Raw genomic sequence first — 17,828 nt, forward strand, 5'->3', positions numbered from 1 at the left:
GGGTCGACAAAACGCATTTTCCCGAGAACTCTGTCAAAAAATGTTTTGTTATACCTTTCATTTTATTATGATTTTTTATATACATGTATTTTGTAATTTCTTCCGTGATGTAACATCAGGTCCGTCACTGTTGAACACCAAAGACTGAAAATGAGATTAAAATCCGCCCATTCTGTGACGTAAGCGGTCCAACCTCTCACTTACTGGTCCATCATATCACTCAGCGGTTAAACATTGATATTTTTAATTTTATGCCCGATGTGCAAAACATTATTAATGTTAGACGTTTTTTTCATGTCGATTTGTATAGAAACAAATTGTTAATGGAATGACAAAAATATATGTCAATGTATACTTCAGATTTATAAATAACTGAAATGGTCATTCGTCTCCTTTTTAATATTTTGGTATTAGGTTAATGGCAGTACTCAGGATAACAAACTTTAGTACATTCAAGCTCTCGTGCAAATTCATTAACTGTTCAACTTTATTGATTTTTTTCTTCATTTTTCTACTTTTGCATTTATTTATTTATTTCTGGAAAGAAGACAGAAAATATCAACAGGTATATATATTTATATATAAAACTAAATCGGCAATATTTAAGATTACGTTACAAGTCATTCATTGCAACGAAAATAACACTATCACGTGAGTCCTCATGAATAATAAACTAATAGAACTTGGCAATAAGTATATATGATATAGGAATATAGAAAACGCAAGCAATTGCTTATTTTGGTAAAAGTCATCGACAATGAAATCTGATCGCTTAATTGTTGCACAAAAACGTTGAAATGAAATTCATAGCGGGTATGAAGGTGATCAGTATTTTCCTCATAGGACAAACTCTAACTTTTTTACAGACATGCTACTCTCAGTGCTTCGACCCCAAAACTTTAATCGTTAGTAATTATGAAAATTCCTCAGTACCTGGTTTTAACCTGCTGACCAGTGCTGAAATAGGAATGTGCATGATGGTTTGTAACAACTCTGAGTTATGTCGCTCTGTGGATTGGATACGCGAAAATAAGATTTGCCGGCTAAACACAGGATTTACTATAAAAAAAAATGTCAGTAGTATCATGGCTGGAGGTAGGATCATTCATGTTGACAAAGAAAGTTTTCCAAAGGTAAGCAAATTATCGGACATTTAGAAAAATATCTTGAAGTAGTTTTATTAAAATGAAATACTGTATACAGGGAAATTTTCGCCCCTTTCGCCTTCTCCTTGATTGGGCGAATTTTAAACGGGGTGAACTCAAATTACACTTCATAATTTCTTAAGCAGAACTATGACTGGGCGAGTTTAAAACGGGACAAAACTGTTCATTAGTCAAAAGGGGCGAAAATAACCCTGTATACAATATATGGATATAGCGAACAGTATTCAAGCTCAAAAGTCCATTAAAAGTACAAAATAGGAGCAGAGCAAACATGGACTTCCAAAACATCAGAGTTGGGATCATGTGCCATGGAGGAGTATGCATCCACTGCCAACCGGTAACAACCACCGTGTGCTCCATATCATGATTTGGAAATAAGGAAAAAATCCGTCGTCAATTCAGTTTATAAATAATGGTCTAACAATTAGTATGAAAAACGCCTGTCAACTTTTGACGAAATTATGACTTTAAACGAGACAGATGATATTTTTGTTACATGAACTTTTTTGTCCATAATTTACCTCGTTTAACAAATAATACATACATAGAGTATGCTCTGGCATATCGAATCAACTGAGATGTATTGACCCCGTATGCAGTGATGAAGGTAATTGCTGCATTAGTTGAGGAATTTGACGATTGAGAAATCAAAGTCATCACGTTCATCACGCTTGGTTGTAAGATTGTCATTGTAAAGATGTAAGATAGAGTTAAATATCTAAATACAAAACAGATGTGTCAGACGCTGTTGTATTTTTAATATCAAGCCCTCCTGGATATATTGTATGGACATAAGAATGGAAATATTTATAGTTAATTGACAAAACATCGTCTATATAATATCTAAATATCTAGTTGAAAATTGAAGCCCGTATTTTCTTCGTATAAAATTGTTGACAAATTCTGCTTCATATGAATACAATAATACGTCTGCTTATGATGGGGAACAATTTATATCCATGCCAATTCCAGTAGTTTGTTCTCCAAAAACCACATAGATTTTGTCTGTCAGAAACTCAGGCATTTTGATGTCAATTTCAGAGTATTTGTGTACAATCAGAATGCTTTTTAATAAAATAACTTTGCAAATGACTACTGACAAGATAAGTAAATTTACAAGTTTTATTTGTATTGAAAAAGCAGCTGTCAATAATATCAATAAAGCTCAGACTTTGATTAATCGTGGGAACGGTTGCTTATTAAGTTGAAAAGTCGTTTTTAAGCTATTGATATTGGTAAAATTTGTGATTTCAAATTTTGTAATAGTTCCTTGACATTTTTAAAATCTGATGAATGTATTTTTTATGTATCCATTTCTCGTATATATTGTTGCACAGTACTCTTGAAGTATTCTCCTTTGCCACTCTTTATATCATTGTGATGAGTAAAGACAGAGGCTGGTATATGATTTTGAAAAATGTCTTCCTTATAAAGATAAATATGGGTATAATTTCGATTACCACTTCTAGAATTAATTCCAAGCTCCTCTTTAATATATCAAATACATGTAAAATGATTTTTACAAATAACGACAACGTTCTGAAGCATTGCAATCAATTAAACGAGTTATCACTCTAATTCAAATGCTTTTCAGCACATGGCGGCCGATTGTCCAAAGCATGCCTGTACCGAGGATGCCATTTGTTCTCGGGGTAACTGTGTACCTGTTTTAGAAGGTAAGATATAAGATACATAGACCATAGGTCATAATTATAAAATTGCACTTCGGGTAGGATTCAAGTTTATTGTTCTATTTGTGCCGTGTCAGCATGGGTATTGTTTTTCTTTTGCAAAGCGCACAGTACACTAGAAGTGAAAGTCATGTGTCTTTGGGTAAACACCTTATAATTCGAGGTTTTCTATCACGGGAGGCGTTAGTACAAAGAATTTCATTCACTGCTTCGAATTCGGCTATCATAACCATGCATTGGTCAATATTTGTGGCACACTACCTAAAGCGGGTCCATCTCTATGTTTGAAAAGTGTACGTTCTGGAAAGGTCGTTGAACAACGGTCTCGAATTAATTTTACGATGTTTTGTGAAATACAAATCTCTGTGTTTATAACAAATACTGGGCATTACTATCTGCCTTATTAGATTTTGCTGGTATTTAGAATGTATGGGGGATGTTCTCAAACTGTGCACTAAAAGGTTTCGATTTGAAAGCATCGAAAGGGTATGATTATCATATTTATGAAGGTAATGACTAAATATTTAATCAGCATGTTTCTATAAACATGCTTATAACAAAATCAATTAAAACATTCAAATTTAATATCAATAAAAATGAAAAATAAGATAGTAGTTGGAAAGAATATCCTGTTTCCTTCTTTAAAGATACATTTTATAGTCGAATAGGCCTTGTATTGATGAAAAAAGAAACACAGGCGCCTGATGTCATTTATTGTAACTACATCCCTGACTAAAATTTATAAAAAAAAAAAATGAAAATTTTAACATTTCAAAGATGTGTTTACCCAGTATTTGTAAAATCAAACTGAAAGAATTGAAATGTATTCAATTACATTCTTCAAATTACTGAGATAAATAAATTACATTTGTTAACATCAATTGTACCTGTAATCTTAATTGAAAGTAAATGAAAAAAAATATAAATGTAATTGAAAGTATTCAATTACATACTTTTAATTAACATACAAAGCAGTCGACCCCAATTATGTTTATCACTTTTATTATTTATCTGCTACTTTTATTTTCTTTGGTAATTTCTCAATGCATTAAAATTGTCTATAACAAAATATAACTCTTAAGTCAATCTGTAATTAAAATCGATTTACATTCGTATAAAAATCTTAGAAAAAAGATGTAGAGGTAAGATGTTGTGTTTGGTTATGTAAGTGTTGCGGGTTCTTCCTTATTACAGTAAAATATCAAATGTCAAAGAGCGTTTTCACGTTTATCTGGAATACAACAACTGTACATATATATTCCGGCTCCACAGTAACCAAAACCGTTACACGACACAACATACAACACCGATCACAGGGCGTAACGTAGGACGTGTAACCTGGAACGGCGGACGTATAACGGGACCTACATAACACAAAATTGTAAACACATTATGTTTCAAATTAATACAGAAAGCAGGTATACATACAAGTTATTACCCACATAACCCACCATACACGATAATGGGTTTATAATGGGGTCAACATCACAGCGCTGCTTTACAGAACTTGTATTAAATGCTTTTACACAATATTTACATTATTTTATATGTAACTTACACTTTAACACAGGAACTTCACTTACATAGTTACTTTACTGTTTAGAATCATAATGAAACTAAATACTGGAATACTAGAGCCGATACTATCAATTTACATAACTCATAATAATATTAAAAGACCATACAAACTATACAAACGAACAAACATTCGAACAAATAGACTAAAATTAAAATACGTTGAAATAACAAAGTTATCCCAGGACCGTTTACTTAACAAAACAGAGAAGAAAATGTAAATAAAACATGTTACTCACCTCTGAAGTCAGTGTCTGTTATACCGCTTATAATCATAATAACTTTACAAAACTTTGAAAGTAAAATTTAACAAATAGACAGAGCTCGTGCTTCTACATGTTGGAAAGCCGGTTTTAAGAAGGGTGGAAGCCTTAACTCAGTTGAATAAATACAGGTGGTGAAGAGGTACCAAAAGGGTATTCGAATAAGAGGTCCAAAATATGATAACTGAAAGAAACTACGGAACAACGTTAGAACGATTATCACAGTAAATTTAAAAAACAAATAGACAAAATAACACCGTAAATATGACGGTAAGGAATGCACACATTTGCTTATATAAAACATGTTTTAAATTTCCAGTTTCCATATTACATCATATTAATTCGATCAAATTAATCAATATTGATATTGATTGATGGATTGATTGTGTATTGTATAACGTCCTATTCGACAATTTTTCACTCATACGGAAACACCACCACTTCCCGGTGAAGGGCTTCAAATTTAGACCTATACTCCGCACTCAGGGCCATTAAGCAGTAAGGGTTCTTTTTCATGCCAACACCTCCCATGACACGGGACCTACGTTTTTAAGGTCATATCCGAAAGACCCGTGACTTTCATTTTTATTGCCAAGCGCTTGGCGAAGGAACAGTCATTACCTATGTTTATATCTTAGGTTTGACGCGGCGCCGCAAACGAGAGAATCGAACCCGGACCTCCCGATCACGAAGCGAAGGCTCTGCCACTAGGCTACAGTGACCGGTAATCAAAATTTATGAAGAAAACAATTAACTTTACTTATTTTCTCATATAGTGAAAAGTAATAAGCTCTTTAATTAAAAAAAAGTGAAATACTTTGTTTAAATAGGAATTTTTGTTTCGACAATGTAAAAAAAAACATAAACAGCATTAGCGAATGTTTTTATTTTCGGTAATCATTATTGAATGCATTTTTTCCTTTATAAACGAGAAAGGGGTTTATATTGTTTGGTTTATATCAATATCGGTAAAAATTATTGATGTAAAATGGATTAAAGTGCCTTGAAATGGATATCAATTTGTATATTATTTTGGTAAAAAGCCTAAAAAAAATATCATCCACACTAGCATTGGAATATTTCATACACATCACTTGTACAGAGAATCCGAATATTGTTACTGAACAACAATTAGTTTTTCGAAAAATATATATGAGCTGGAAAATAAATATCTAAGATTAAACATTTGTTACATTTTCCCTACAACCTTTGCCATGACCAGCTACTGCTTTCCGTTTAATCCAGTCAGTTTTATTCCATGGAAATGTTAACACTTGTTGATATCTATGTATGTGTATAGCATAAAGACTCATGAAGACTTTCCTAAATAATAATCTTTTCCTCATAGATTTTATGACCGGTCACGGAAGTCTAGCTGTTGATAGTTTGCTTCGTGATCGGGGAGCCTGGGTTCGATTCTCGTTTGCGGCGCCGCGGCAAATCTAAGACTTAAACATAGGTAGTGACTGTTCCTTTGCCAAGCACTTGGCAAATATGAAGCCCTTCACCGTAAACATAAGTTGTGACTGTTCCTTCTTCAAGCGCTCGGCATAAGTAGTGAAAGTCACGGGTCTTGCGGGCATTACCTTAAAACATATTTCCCGTGTCACGGTAGGCGTTGACACGATAAAGAACCCTCACTGCTCAATGGCTCTGAGTGCCGAGTAAAGGTCAAAATTTGAAGCCCTTCACCTGCATACGGTGACGTCTTTATATGAGTGAAAAATTCTCGAATGGGACGATAAGGTAGGATTCTTCTCATATTTCTAATATTTAAAAATTAATGAAATTTTCACAGAATCACGAAGACAATATCAGTAAGTGATAGTATTAGTGAAATTAAATTTGACTGTTTTATATTAGGGACAAGGTCAGGTCAAAGTCATTAACTTTTTCTTTGATATTAAGAATAAAAAAATACTGTTGCCAATCATGTGATACCTATTTCTATTTCAAAAGTTTAAAGATTGTTCTTTTTGCATAAAAACATATAGCTATATCGGGTCTATATCATGATATTGCCAAATTTACATAAATGATTTAATTAAACTGGATACTGGCTTATCCGAATGTTCTCTGTTTTTCTTAATTTCTTTTTGGATATGTAAGTTATTTTCATTTGCTTCCTATATTTAACTTTTTCTTATTTTCACATATAATAAAGTAGTCTTATGAATGTACAAAATGATACAAAAAACAAAAAGTTTTGATCGTTTTTTATGAAAGAAAAAAAAACTTTTTATGGATTTTTGGCTTGAATCTGCAATTTGATAAGAAGCGTTTAAAAGCTAACAAAGTTCTAGTTTGTTTGAAAAATCATATTTATTTGATATATTTTGAAAGTTTAGTCCCTCATTATTAATTTAACTTACATTTGAAAATTTCTCCGAGTCTTCGATTGTGCAAAAAATATAACTTAATTCATTGTTCTATTATAATTTTGAGAGGCAGAAAAGAAGATATTTTCATACGCCACCATTCCGCCAAAAAATATAGTCCCTGCTAATTTTCAAACGCAGTTTACTATTTCTATTTAAAGTTGTAGAATTGTGATGAGGAAAGAAAAATATGGTCTTTTAAATTCCGTACACCTCAATATATAGGACATATAAGCAAATATACTTTGAATGTTTCATCTAGTCAGAAACCAGAGAAGAATCCTACCTTAAACCGTATACAATCAAATATAGATTTGGTCAATTTGAATAAATTCATGACATCATATTATCAAAATAATGTTGATTTTCTTTTTGACCAAAATAGTAAATCCTGATAAACTTTTGATTAATTCCAATTTAACATTTTGATCTACGATGAATTACGATTAAATATTTTACTCTACAGATTATATCTGCTATACATGTACTTTCAGTTTCTGTAATTTTTTTTAAAAGATCTAAAAAGAAATTATTTAGATTTAAAGAGCATTCGGATATAAATCAAGAAATACTAAATAAATCAATATATCCCTAATTATTGAAATGTTTGAAAAGAAATAGTAAGTGTAATGCAATGTATTATTGATTTCGTTCATTTCTTTACACTGAATAGAAAAGATTTATAAAGACTGTTCAGATATTGTGAAAAGAGACCCAAGCAAGAATGGACAAGATGGAGTTTACGTTATTTATGCTGACAAACGGAGAGAAGTCTTCTGTGACATGACGACAGATGGAGGAGGATGGACGGTGAGTATTGTTTTTGTTTTTGAACGAATTTTATTAGGTATTCCAATTTAAGTTAAGAAAATACCAGACAGTTTCAGATATAAGAGCTTATCATAAAACAAATTTAACAAAAGTTTATCATTATGACATTATGTCTTTTGCCGAGTGTGACGTTAAACCTGTCTCCCAACATCAGCACCCAAATAAAGAATTACAATTGAACACCTCCATTTTATTTGATTAGTGCATTAGTTAAACATTGACGGACGGACCTAACATAACAAAGGGCAATTGGATTGTTGTCTGCAATTCGGAAATTTTTTTGTCTTATGGGCAGAGGTAAGAGAAAGAAACCACCCACGCTTTTTTGTTTTAGAATTATTTTCTATGCCATTTGACACAAAGACAATGGCAGATGTTCCAAAAATTATGATATATTACTCAGTTTTTCCTTTAGCGTCTCCGTATCACAAAACACCGGTATATATTGCTTGAACCTTTAGCGATGAGTTATGAGAATGTTACATAGTGGTCAGTCTGTTTTTTTACACGAGGCAATGAAATAAAATATCTGGCGTTGTTTACAGGTCATTCAGAAAAGACAGGATGGTGACGTCGATTTTTACAGGACATGGATAGAGTATAAAGATGGATTTGGGAATGCCTCTAAAAACTACTGGATAGGTATGATTTTATTTCATGTTTCATATTCATATTTCATATAACTTGATTAATGTTGAAGCTCCATATGAAAAGCAGAATATATTCATGTCTAGTTAATCTTACCATTTTAATATCGACAACAACGTAATATACGTAGGGAAAGTAGAAACGGTGTCGTCTTAACAATATATTTTATGTTTAGATTGTTGACATTGCAATATCTACAATGTAGATTTGAAATTCTTTTCACCAATTTCGTGATCTCTGCTGTTGCAAAGTCTTAAATGTTAATGTGATATCATTTTTACAACATTTGCATTATGATATCTCTATATTCTTTGTTGAAATCAACCACAGCAATGTCGGCAAATATATGATATCGAACAAACATCAAATGCTAAAAAAATTCATGTCTTTTTCTTAATTTAAATCAGATTTTTTCTCCTTTTCAATTCTGCAATAATATCGAATAAAACGAGTTTTATTTCAAAGGACAATATAATATAAGACCCCATTTGGACTCTCTGATGGGGTGTGTTTTAGAATGATGCGAGATTTTATCATTTACAACCTGTTGTCACTTTTGCAACAAAATGAATATTCTTTCTATGTTATGGAATACACAGGGGTCACAAGAAGGTCAGGAAGTATTTTAATTTCTGAATTTTCTCATTTATGTGCCAATTTTTATCTATTTTAAAGTACATTTTGTTTAAAAAACATAAGCCACAAGCTTGTCTATCAACCAATTTATATATTTCAAAACTAGTATCAGATGCATCATGTGTAAAAAAAAAAAATCTCAAACATGCATGTTTTTGCTCTATGTTTTCCGACACGTCCCACATTTAACAAAATTCCACCAGAATTGAGGAAAGTTGCGAAAACATCCTTCCTTTGCAGTCTACTGTGCCCTTGGTGTAAGCTTTGATTAAAAAACTAGTGCAGGTTTTAAAAAAAGTATCATTTACGTTCTTACCTTCACACCTTTACATGTTTGACTGTGTTCTGATTTTTAATCAAATAATTCCTTAACAAGAAATGCAATAGTTCACTAAAGTAAACTAAAGTTTACTATAGTTAATTAGAAATAATGTAAACATAGAAAAAAAGATGGAACAGATCTGCAATCAAGATCAAATAATTTTATCATTTATAAGGAGCCTTTTCTTGAGGTGTAAGCATATTAAGATGAAAATTATCAATATGTAACAGATTTGATTAATTATATATGTTGGAAATTGGTCATAATAACTTTTACTATAGATATATTTGAGACAAATGCTGACTGTCGTTTTTCATACTTATTGTAGTCCGTTATTTAAGCACTGAATTGACGACGGATTTTTCCGTTATTTTCCGATCATGACAAAGAGCACAAGGCGGGTGTGATCGGTCGGCAGGGAGTTCTTATATGGCACCTGATCCCACCTCTGTTTGATTTTTTGGAGGTCCGTGTTTGCTCTGCTCCTGTTTTGTAGAGTTTTATGAAATTTTGATCTTGAATACTGTTTGTTATCTTCATATGTTTCATTTCAGAAATTCCCACGTACGAGGGGCGTTCAATGAATCAGCTCGATGACATACAAGTAGAAATCATATGACATTAAGCTTGACTTTCACTGATTATTGAATCTTTAATGAATTGATAACAGTTTTTTGTGTTTTCATCGCATATTTTAATTGTGGGAAGCTGGAAAACAAGGGCTACTCGAGACACTGCATTAAAAATGAATAGTCAAGAGTCAGTAAACTAGAGTAAAATTGAACGCGTCATCAAAGCTGCTGTAAAACTTGTTAATTTCCTAAAAATATATTAACTGAAATATGTGAAATTTATAGCAACTTGTGGCAGTTTCATACACAAATCAACGGGTAGATTTCAATTAACAAATATTATATAATGGGCATGAAAAATGGGTACCGTTCTTGTCAACAAGGACATACAACAACCAATGTATATTAGCGATAATTCAACAAATTATCACTGATTATGTTTTATTGACTTTAAGATACATAGCAAATTTGATAGACATCTTTTTGGGGGTAGTTCACACTGTTTTAAAGATACATTTGATTGTAAAAAAAGTTTAATACTCAAAGGCCAGCCTATATTTTTAGAAATAAGTGAAAACGAGAGCGTATAGAAAATTTAAACAAGTGTTTTTAAAAAATCAAAAATTGTTCTTTTCCACGTTTTCCTGAAATTCAAAAAGATCATGAAACTTGAATCCATTTTGCATTAACCCATAAAAACAAATTTAGAATAAGATGTACTTGACAAAACTGCAAAGGCCTAAGAAGAGCAAAAATTTGCCAGAACAATCAAACTGTTTTATACGCTATTTTCTTAAATATTAGCGGTCTTGTTGTTCAAATTCATATAAAGGGAGGCAGTTCAATTTCTGAAGGAGTCTAGTAAGCAAAATATTTAATTTGCCAAAAAAATTAATGGTTTCTGAGAGGAAGGAAACAGACTACGGAATTCATTAAATTAAATTTCTTCCTGACAGCTTCTGACCTTTCAGAAAGACAAAAAACAAGTACAGCAAATTATAGAATCTTCCATTTTCCAGTATACGAAGGGTCATACTCAAAACTGTGTTCTAAAAACAATTAGAAATTGAATTAAAATGTTATGGACATGTGTTTTGATTAAAAGAGAATATTTGAATTAAATCATGAAGACAAAATCATAGAAAAGCGTTTTTTGTTTCTTTCCGAGCCCCTATGACATTATTTATTGAACGCCCCTCGTAATTATGTGCTAAGAATAATCATTGTGGTTTCAAATGATATTTTTAGAACACATTTTACACATTTTTTTTTCAACATGCTTTGTCAAATTTTGCAGATCTACTGAAAAAATCAATACTATCAGTCAATATCTCAAAATGTACTTCACTGGTTCCACCTTTTTTTTTTTATGAAATAACAAGATACTTCTTACCTTGCTGGACATGAGAAAATAAAATACTGTTAAGCTTTTTAGGTCACCTGAGTAAACTCAGGTGACCTATTGCTATCACTTTTCGTCCGTCGTCGTTCGTCGTGCGTTAACATATTAACATTTTCAGCTTCTTCTCTAAAACCACTGAACCAATTTCAGCCAAATTTGACATATAGCATCTATCGGTAAAGGGGAACAAAAATTGTGAATTTCATGGTCCCTGCCCCCCTGGGGCCTGGGGGGTGGGGCAAAAACCAATAAAATTAGTGCAATCTTTAAAAATCTTCTTCTTTACTCCTGGACATAAAGCAGTCAAACTGTTTGCATGATTGTAATCAGCATTGAGTCCTCTACCAAAATTGTGAAACTCATGGCCCTGGGGTCAGGGGTTCTAGTGCTAGGGCGTGGCTAAATAAGTACATAGGGAAAATGCATTATTTCTTTGAAAATCTTCTTCTCTGCTACTGAGTATTAAATAAACCTACTAAGTACATAGTTATATTATGATGAGCAAGAGTGCCTCTACCAAAAATTGTGAATTTTATGGCCCCAGGGTCAGGGGTTCTGGTGTTAGGGTGGGGCTCTATAGCTTATAATAGTGAAAATACATGATAGTTGAAAATCTTCTTCTCTGCTCCTGGGTATCAAATAAACTAACTAAGTGCATAGTTATGATGAGCAAGAGTGCTTCTACCAAAATTGTGAACTTGTATACTGAAACTGGATGAATTGTTTGAAATCTGCTCCTTGGTATTTATCAAATATTTTTGAAAAGCAAGGGTGCCTTTTCAAAATTGTGCAATGTGTGGATCTAGGCCTAAGGGTCAGGGGTTCATGTGTGATTGGGGCATTACTTATCATGCTGAATATTACTGATTACTTGAAATGCATTTTTTGTTCCCCTACCCTGCCTATGGGTATTAAGTAAACAAACTAAGCAACTGCTAAGTGTATTGCTATGATGATCAATGGTGCCTCTTTCAAAATTGTGAAGCCATAGCATCTGGATTAAAACATGAATCAAATTCAATCCCTGAAAAGTTGTTGCATAATGCTCAGGTGACCTATAAGGCCTATGGGCCTCTTGTTTTTTAGTATTTAAAATACGATTTTTGATTAGTGCAAATAGGCCATGTTAATTATATTTATTGTTCAGTAATACGCATATTGAGGTAAAATTTCTTTTCAATCTGAGTTCTGTTGAATGAGTGGATATCTAAAGTTTACTTCACAACAATCTTCAATACAACCAGAGTCAAGAGTGATATACCATGCAGCTCTTCAGAATGCACCAAAATATCCTTGAAATTATTGAAGTACTTTTGTCTATTGATATTCATTATTTTACTTTTAGAGCCCTCTTGACATTCACCTCTGCAAATATAAGATGCTGTTTTGACGTCATAATAGCGACGTCATATATAATGAACTTTTATTCTTTTACTTACAGGGATAATATACAATTAATTACCCCTTTTGAGGTCAACATGGTGAAATCATTTATTTTACCATGTTGAACTCACAAAGGGGTAAGCAATTGTTTTATTACACCGATATATATTGAAGTCTGAATCTCGATAACCGTTATCAATTCTTTGATTGGGATCGGGATTCGCTACACTCCGTGTAGTAAAGTTGTTTACATTGACGTCTGCAAGTCTTTTAAGTTTTTGCAGCATGATTTAGTGATTAAAACAATAATTGGTTGATAGCGACATAATTGTTATAACTAGCAATTACTTTTCCTCTACACAGTCAAAATCTAACACAGAATTGAACTCTTTAAAGAGCCGCTTCTACATTACATTGAACTGAATTGTAACGATATTTTGAAAGTAAACCGTTTAAGTTAACGATAAATTTTTACCGTATTCTGTATGGTAATGCAAAACAGACCATGCTCAATTTAAAAACAAACATGTTGTTTTTTTCGAATAATCATTATTTTATGCATTAACTTCACTCAAAAAGTTAAATCATTTTAAAAAAAATGTTTTCTTGACCTTGGAATTTGACAAACTTTTACACCAAAATTCCAAACTTTTACTTTGGATAAACTTTAGAAGTGTTGTTGCTCGGACTTTTATCCTTATTCTTCAAATATGTATTTCTTGTGACAAGACCTTCACCCCGTCGGGATCTGGGTTAGAATAGGTCCTGACTACCCCATTGCTTGTCGTAAAAGGCGACTAAATTTTTTGGATGAGACTGTATAAACCGAGGCCCCGTGTCACAGCAGGTGTGGCACGATAAAGAACCCTCCCTGTCAAATGCCGTTAGTGCCGAGCATCGGCCTAAATTTGCATCCCTTCACCGGCAAGGGTGACGTTTCAATATCAGTGAAATATTCTGGAGAGGGACGTTAAACAGTATACAATCAATCAATGGGATACCAACAATTTAGCATTTCTTCCTTGACCTTGGAGATTAATATACTTTAAAAAAAAACTTTAACCTTGGCCATAGTTTTTGACCGCAAAGGGCTAAGATTTTCATACTTCATATATGTAATTCTTGTTACAAGTCCTTTCATTAGATGGCAACAACTTTGAGTCTTAGACCTTGACCTTTGAGTTTGACCTTTAAAAAACTGTAACTTGGCAATAACTTTTAATTGGTTATGACTTTCATACTTCCCATATGTAATCTTTGTGACAAGGCCTTCCTTTAGAAACCAACAACCTTGACCCTTTGACATTGAGCCTAGAATTTGATTTACCTTTAAAAATTATTCACTTCGGCTATAACTTTTGAATAGGTGGTGCTAGGGTTTTATATTTCACATTTGTATTTTTTGTGAAAAGGCCTGACTTTAGGTACCAACATACTTGATCTGCATTTGGGAAAGCTAAACCTTCGCTATGTTGCCATACAGGGGCATCAGTGTTTCACAAACACGTGTTTTGTTTTATTTTGTTTTATTAGAGTTTATCGATGTGTAAGCTTTTTAACTCTCAAACTAAATAAAAGTGTTAACATATAGGGAACGACGCAATCCACTCTTTAACCAAGGATCGGAACCAAAAACTTCGAATTGATCTGAAGAGTTATAACGGAGAAGAGATCTATGCTGAGTATAGCACATTTTACATCGGAGATGAAGACAATAAATATACACTGACAGTATCTGGATACAACGGAACAGCAGGTAAGTGTTGGGATCAAGTTATTTTATATATAAAATAAATGAAAGATATCAAGTGATATAGTGCAGTACATTATATATACAGTTGTATGTATTTAATTTCACCGAGATAGCGGGTTTATTTACTATTTATTTTACAAACTTATAATCAAAATTTCTCAATACATCCATGTACCTATTATTTTAAAATTATCTTAAATCCCTCTCAAGTCACAGGGCGCTTAAACCCATATACCCAATTTCTGAACGCATTAGACACCAATCAATAACAATTAAGTTTTAACAAACAAGTCTAAGTCATTTAAGGTGGGTGATCTCAGACAATGAATACAGGTATCTTATGCAAGGGCACATCACAGAAAACACATTTGAATTTAAATCAGCCACATTTTCAGTACTTGCCAAATGCCCAAAGGCACTAAACCTGGTGACAGCTATTTTCAATAGTGATCTTTTTTTTTTTACAATAAATTCACGATAACACTGGACAAGAAGTACATTGTACAATGATACGTGTTTGTATATTTATAATTCAATCCTAGAACTTCATCCAATTTCGTTTAAATCTCAAGAGTCTTTAAATATACGTCCTTGAAGTTCAAATTTACGAGATCATACGTGCTGGTAATTATTATTACTCAATCTCATACATATTGTTTTTACTCAAATTACTCAATGTTACCTCCTAGTTATCCTCCTTTACTACATATTCAATGTCAAAGTCTATATGCCATTATTGGATATAAATATATATATATATATATATATATATATATATATATATATATATATATATATATATATATATATATATATATGTATATATAATAAAGAAAGAAATCCGGACCGCTATGAAATGCGTCCGGTCTATCGGGTATACTCGGGTGAAGTGCGATTTACATAATTGAACGAATTAATTATGCTAATTAATTACGACAATCAGTAAATCGTACATCGTTTTATATTCTCTCAAAATGGCGTAACTTTACTTAATAAAGAATAATCAAAGAAAGATTAGATGGCAGGGATATTTAAACATATGAATTATGATCCATTATAAATTTTAAAATATTTAAAGACTTTTTAACGGAAAAAAAAATTAACAAAGGTGAAAGCAATACATAGTTATGTGGGTTGTTCGAGAGTTGGTGACGCAAATTGACTGTAGAGTGTACACTAAATTGAGAGAATAATCTTGTTTAGTATCATCAGGAATTGGGTCTAGTTTACGTTCATTCTGGTGAAGTCATTCAGTTTGTTAATACCATTAGGGCGGAATGACTTCAATCTGTGCATCCAGAACTTTTCTTTGCTTTTTCTCTGAGCATCTGTCCATCTTGGGTTATGGTCAATCACCACTACTGTCATATCCTCCCATTTGTGACCCTCAAGGTTGAAATGTTCCCCAACGGGTTCATTGAGTTTTTTGGTCCTAATGGTCGAACGGTGGTTATTGACTCTCCTGCGGAGATCTCCTGTTTCACCAATATACTGTTTGGAGCAAACTTTGCAACTGATGAGATAAATGCAGTTGTCAGTATGACAGGACAAATTCCCTAGTATTTTGTAGCTGCGGCCTGTAACAGGACTGTTAAAACTGTCTGTGTCAGTACTGTGCTTACAAAGAAGACATCTTCTGTCAGAGCAAGTTTTAAAGCCCCCGTTAGGTAATGGGTTGTCCAGTCTGGTTCTTACTACCATGTCCTTTAGGTTTCTTGGGCGTCTGTATGCAGCCAATGGGGGTTCCTTAAAGACCTCTGCCATTCGTTTGTTTGAATGGAGAATTGGTAGGTTCTTTTGAAGGATACCGCTAAGGTTCTTAAGGACGGGATGGTATGTGGTTACCAGAGGGACCCTACCGCTATTGTCTTTCTCCTTGTAGCGTAATAGGTTTTGTCTGTCCTGTCCTGCCATCTCATCAATAGCTGTTTGTACGGTGCGGGCATCGTAGCCTCTTTTGCATAAGTGGGACTTAAGAAGACCACTTTGCTCCTGATATAAGGCAGGGGACGAACAGATGCGTCGAATTCTGGTGGCTAGACCCTTAGGCACTCCCTTAAAAGTGTGTGGGGGATGACAGCTAGAGGGCATAAGATATAGGTGGGAGTCTGTGGGTTTGGTGTGGAGACTGAATTCGATTTCACCATCAATCAGGGTAGATGTAGTATCTAGGAATACGTTTTTCGAATTAGATACGTCTACTGTAAATTTGATCGACTGATGAAAGGTGTTGGCAAACGTAATGAATGCCTCGAGGCTCTCGCGACATTCCACCCACTTCATCTCTATATCGTCAATGAAACGCAACCAGCTATGGGGCCTAAATGGTGCTTGAAGTAACAAGTTGCGTTCCAGTCTGCCCATGAAGACATTGGCATAAGACGGTGCCATTTTCGTACCCATAGCAGTGCCATTAACCTGCAGATAATGTTCTCCATTAAACATGAAGTTGTTGAACTTGAGAACATGTTCAAGGAGCTTAGCAAGGGACTCTGTAGAAGGAATTTGTATGGATCTACTATCCCAGACTTCTCTACAGGCTTCGATACCCTCATCGTGCGGAATATTGGTGTACAAGGATGTGACGTCCATAGTCACGAGGAGGGTATGATCTGGGAGGCCAGTAGAGGGCGTCTTGTAAATGTAGTCCGTGGTGTCCTTGAGATAGGATGGCAAATTCTCTACGTGTGGACGGAGATGTAAATCAATAAATTCAGAAATTTTCTCCGTGGGGTGTCCAATTGCGCTGACTATGGGGCGACCTGGTATGCCTTCTTTGTGTATTTTAGGAAGCAGATAGAATTGTCCTGGTCTACAGTCAATAGGATTTAAGGTCTCATAGACGTTGATCGTGTCCGGGGAGCGGTACGTGGTATGGTATTACTGGAAAAACACTTTTGAAGCGCTAAAGAAGACTGTCATGATGATCAGACCCAAAAACTAACGTTTATCAGAACTGACACAATCCCCTTTTTTATAAGTTTATTTTGTCAAACAAATAGTTACAGTGTCATTTTCAAAATACCTAGTACTTTTCTTGTCTTTGTAATAGCCAACAAAACGGTAATGGAGAGGACTTATATAAACAGTGCCTGCTGCCCAATCCTGTTATGTTTATTGTTTAAAAAAATGTTTAAATTGTACATTTATGTATGTTGAAATGCCCCTCGGGGCCCTTGATTGGTAAATAAAATATCTTGTATCTTGT

General features: G+C 33.5%; 1 protein-coding gene across 1 annotated transcript in view; it reads left to right on the plus strand.

Moving 5' to 3' along the window:
• Nucleotides 1–2,763: 2,763 nt before the first annotated feature.
• Nucleotides 2,764–17,828, plus strand: part of LOC134258314 (fibrinogen C domain-containing protein 1-B-like) — a 125,912-nt gene continuing 110,847 nt past the window's right edge. Inside the window, exons 1-4 of the mRNA XM_062740841.1 lie at nucleotides 2,764–2,842; nucleotides 7,747–7,883; nucleotides 8,450–8,546; nucleotides 14,459–14,623. Coding sequence (XP_062596825.1) covers nucleotides 2,764–2,842; nucleotides 7,747–7,883; nucleotides 8,450–8,546; nucleotides 14,459–14,623 — 478 coding nt within the window. The remainder of the gene's footprint in view (nucleotides 2,843–7,746; nucleotides 7,884–8,449; nucleotides 8,547–14,458; nucleotides 14,624–17,828) is intronic.

This window comes from Saccostrea cucullata, unplaced genomic scaffold, assembly GCF_032062105.1.
Source record: "Saccostrea cucullata isolate Sc308-1 unplaced genomic scaffold, CSIRO_AGI_Scuc_v1 ctg11159, whole genome shotgun sequence".
Classification (NCBI taxonomy): domain Eukaryota; kingdom Metazoa; phylum Mollusca; class Bivalvia; order Ostreida; family Ostreidae; genus Saccostrea; species Saccostrea cuccullata.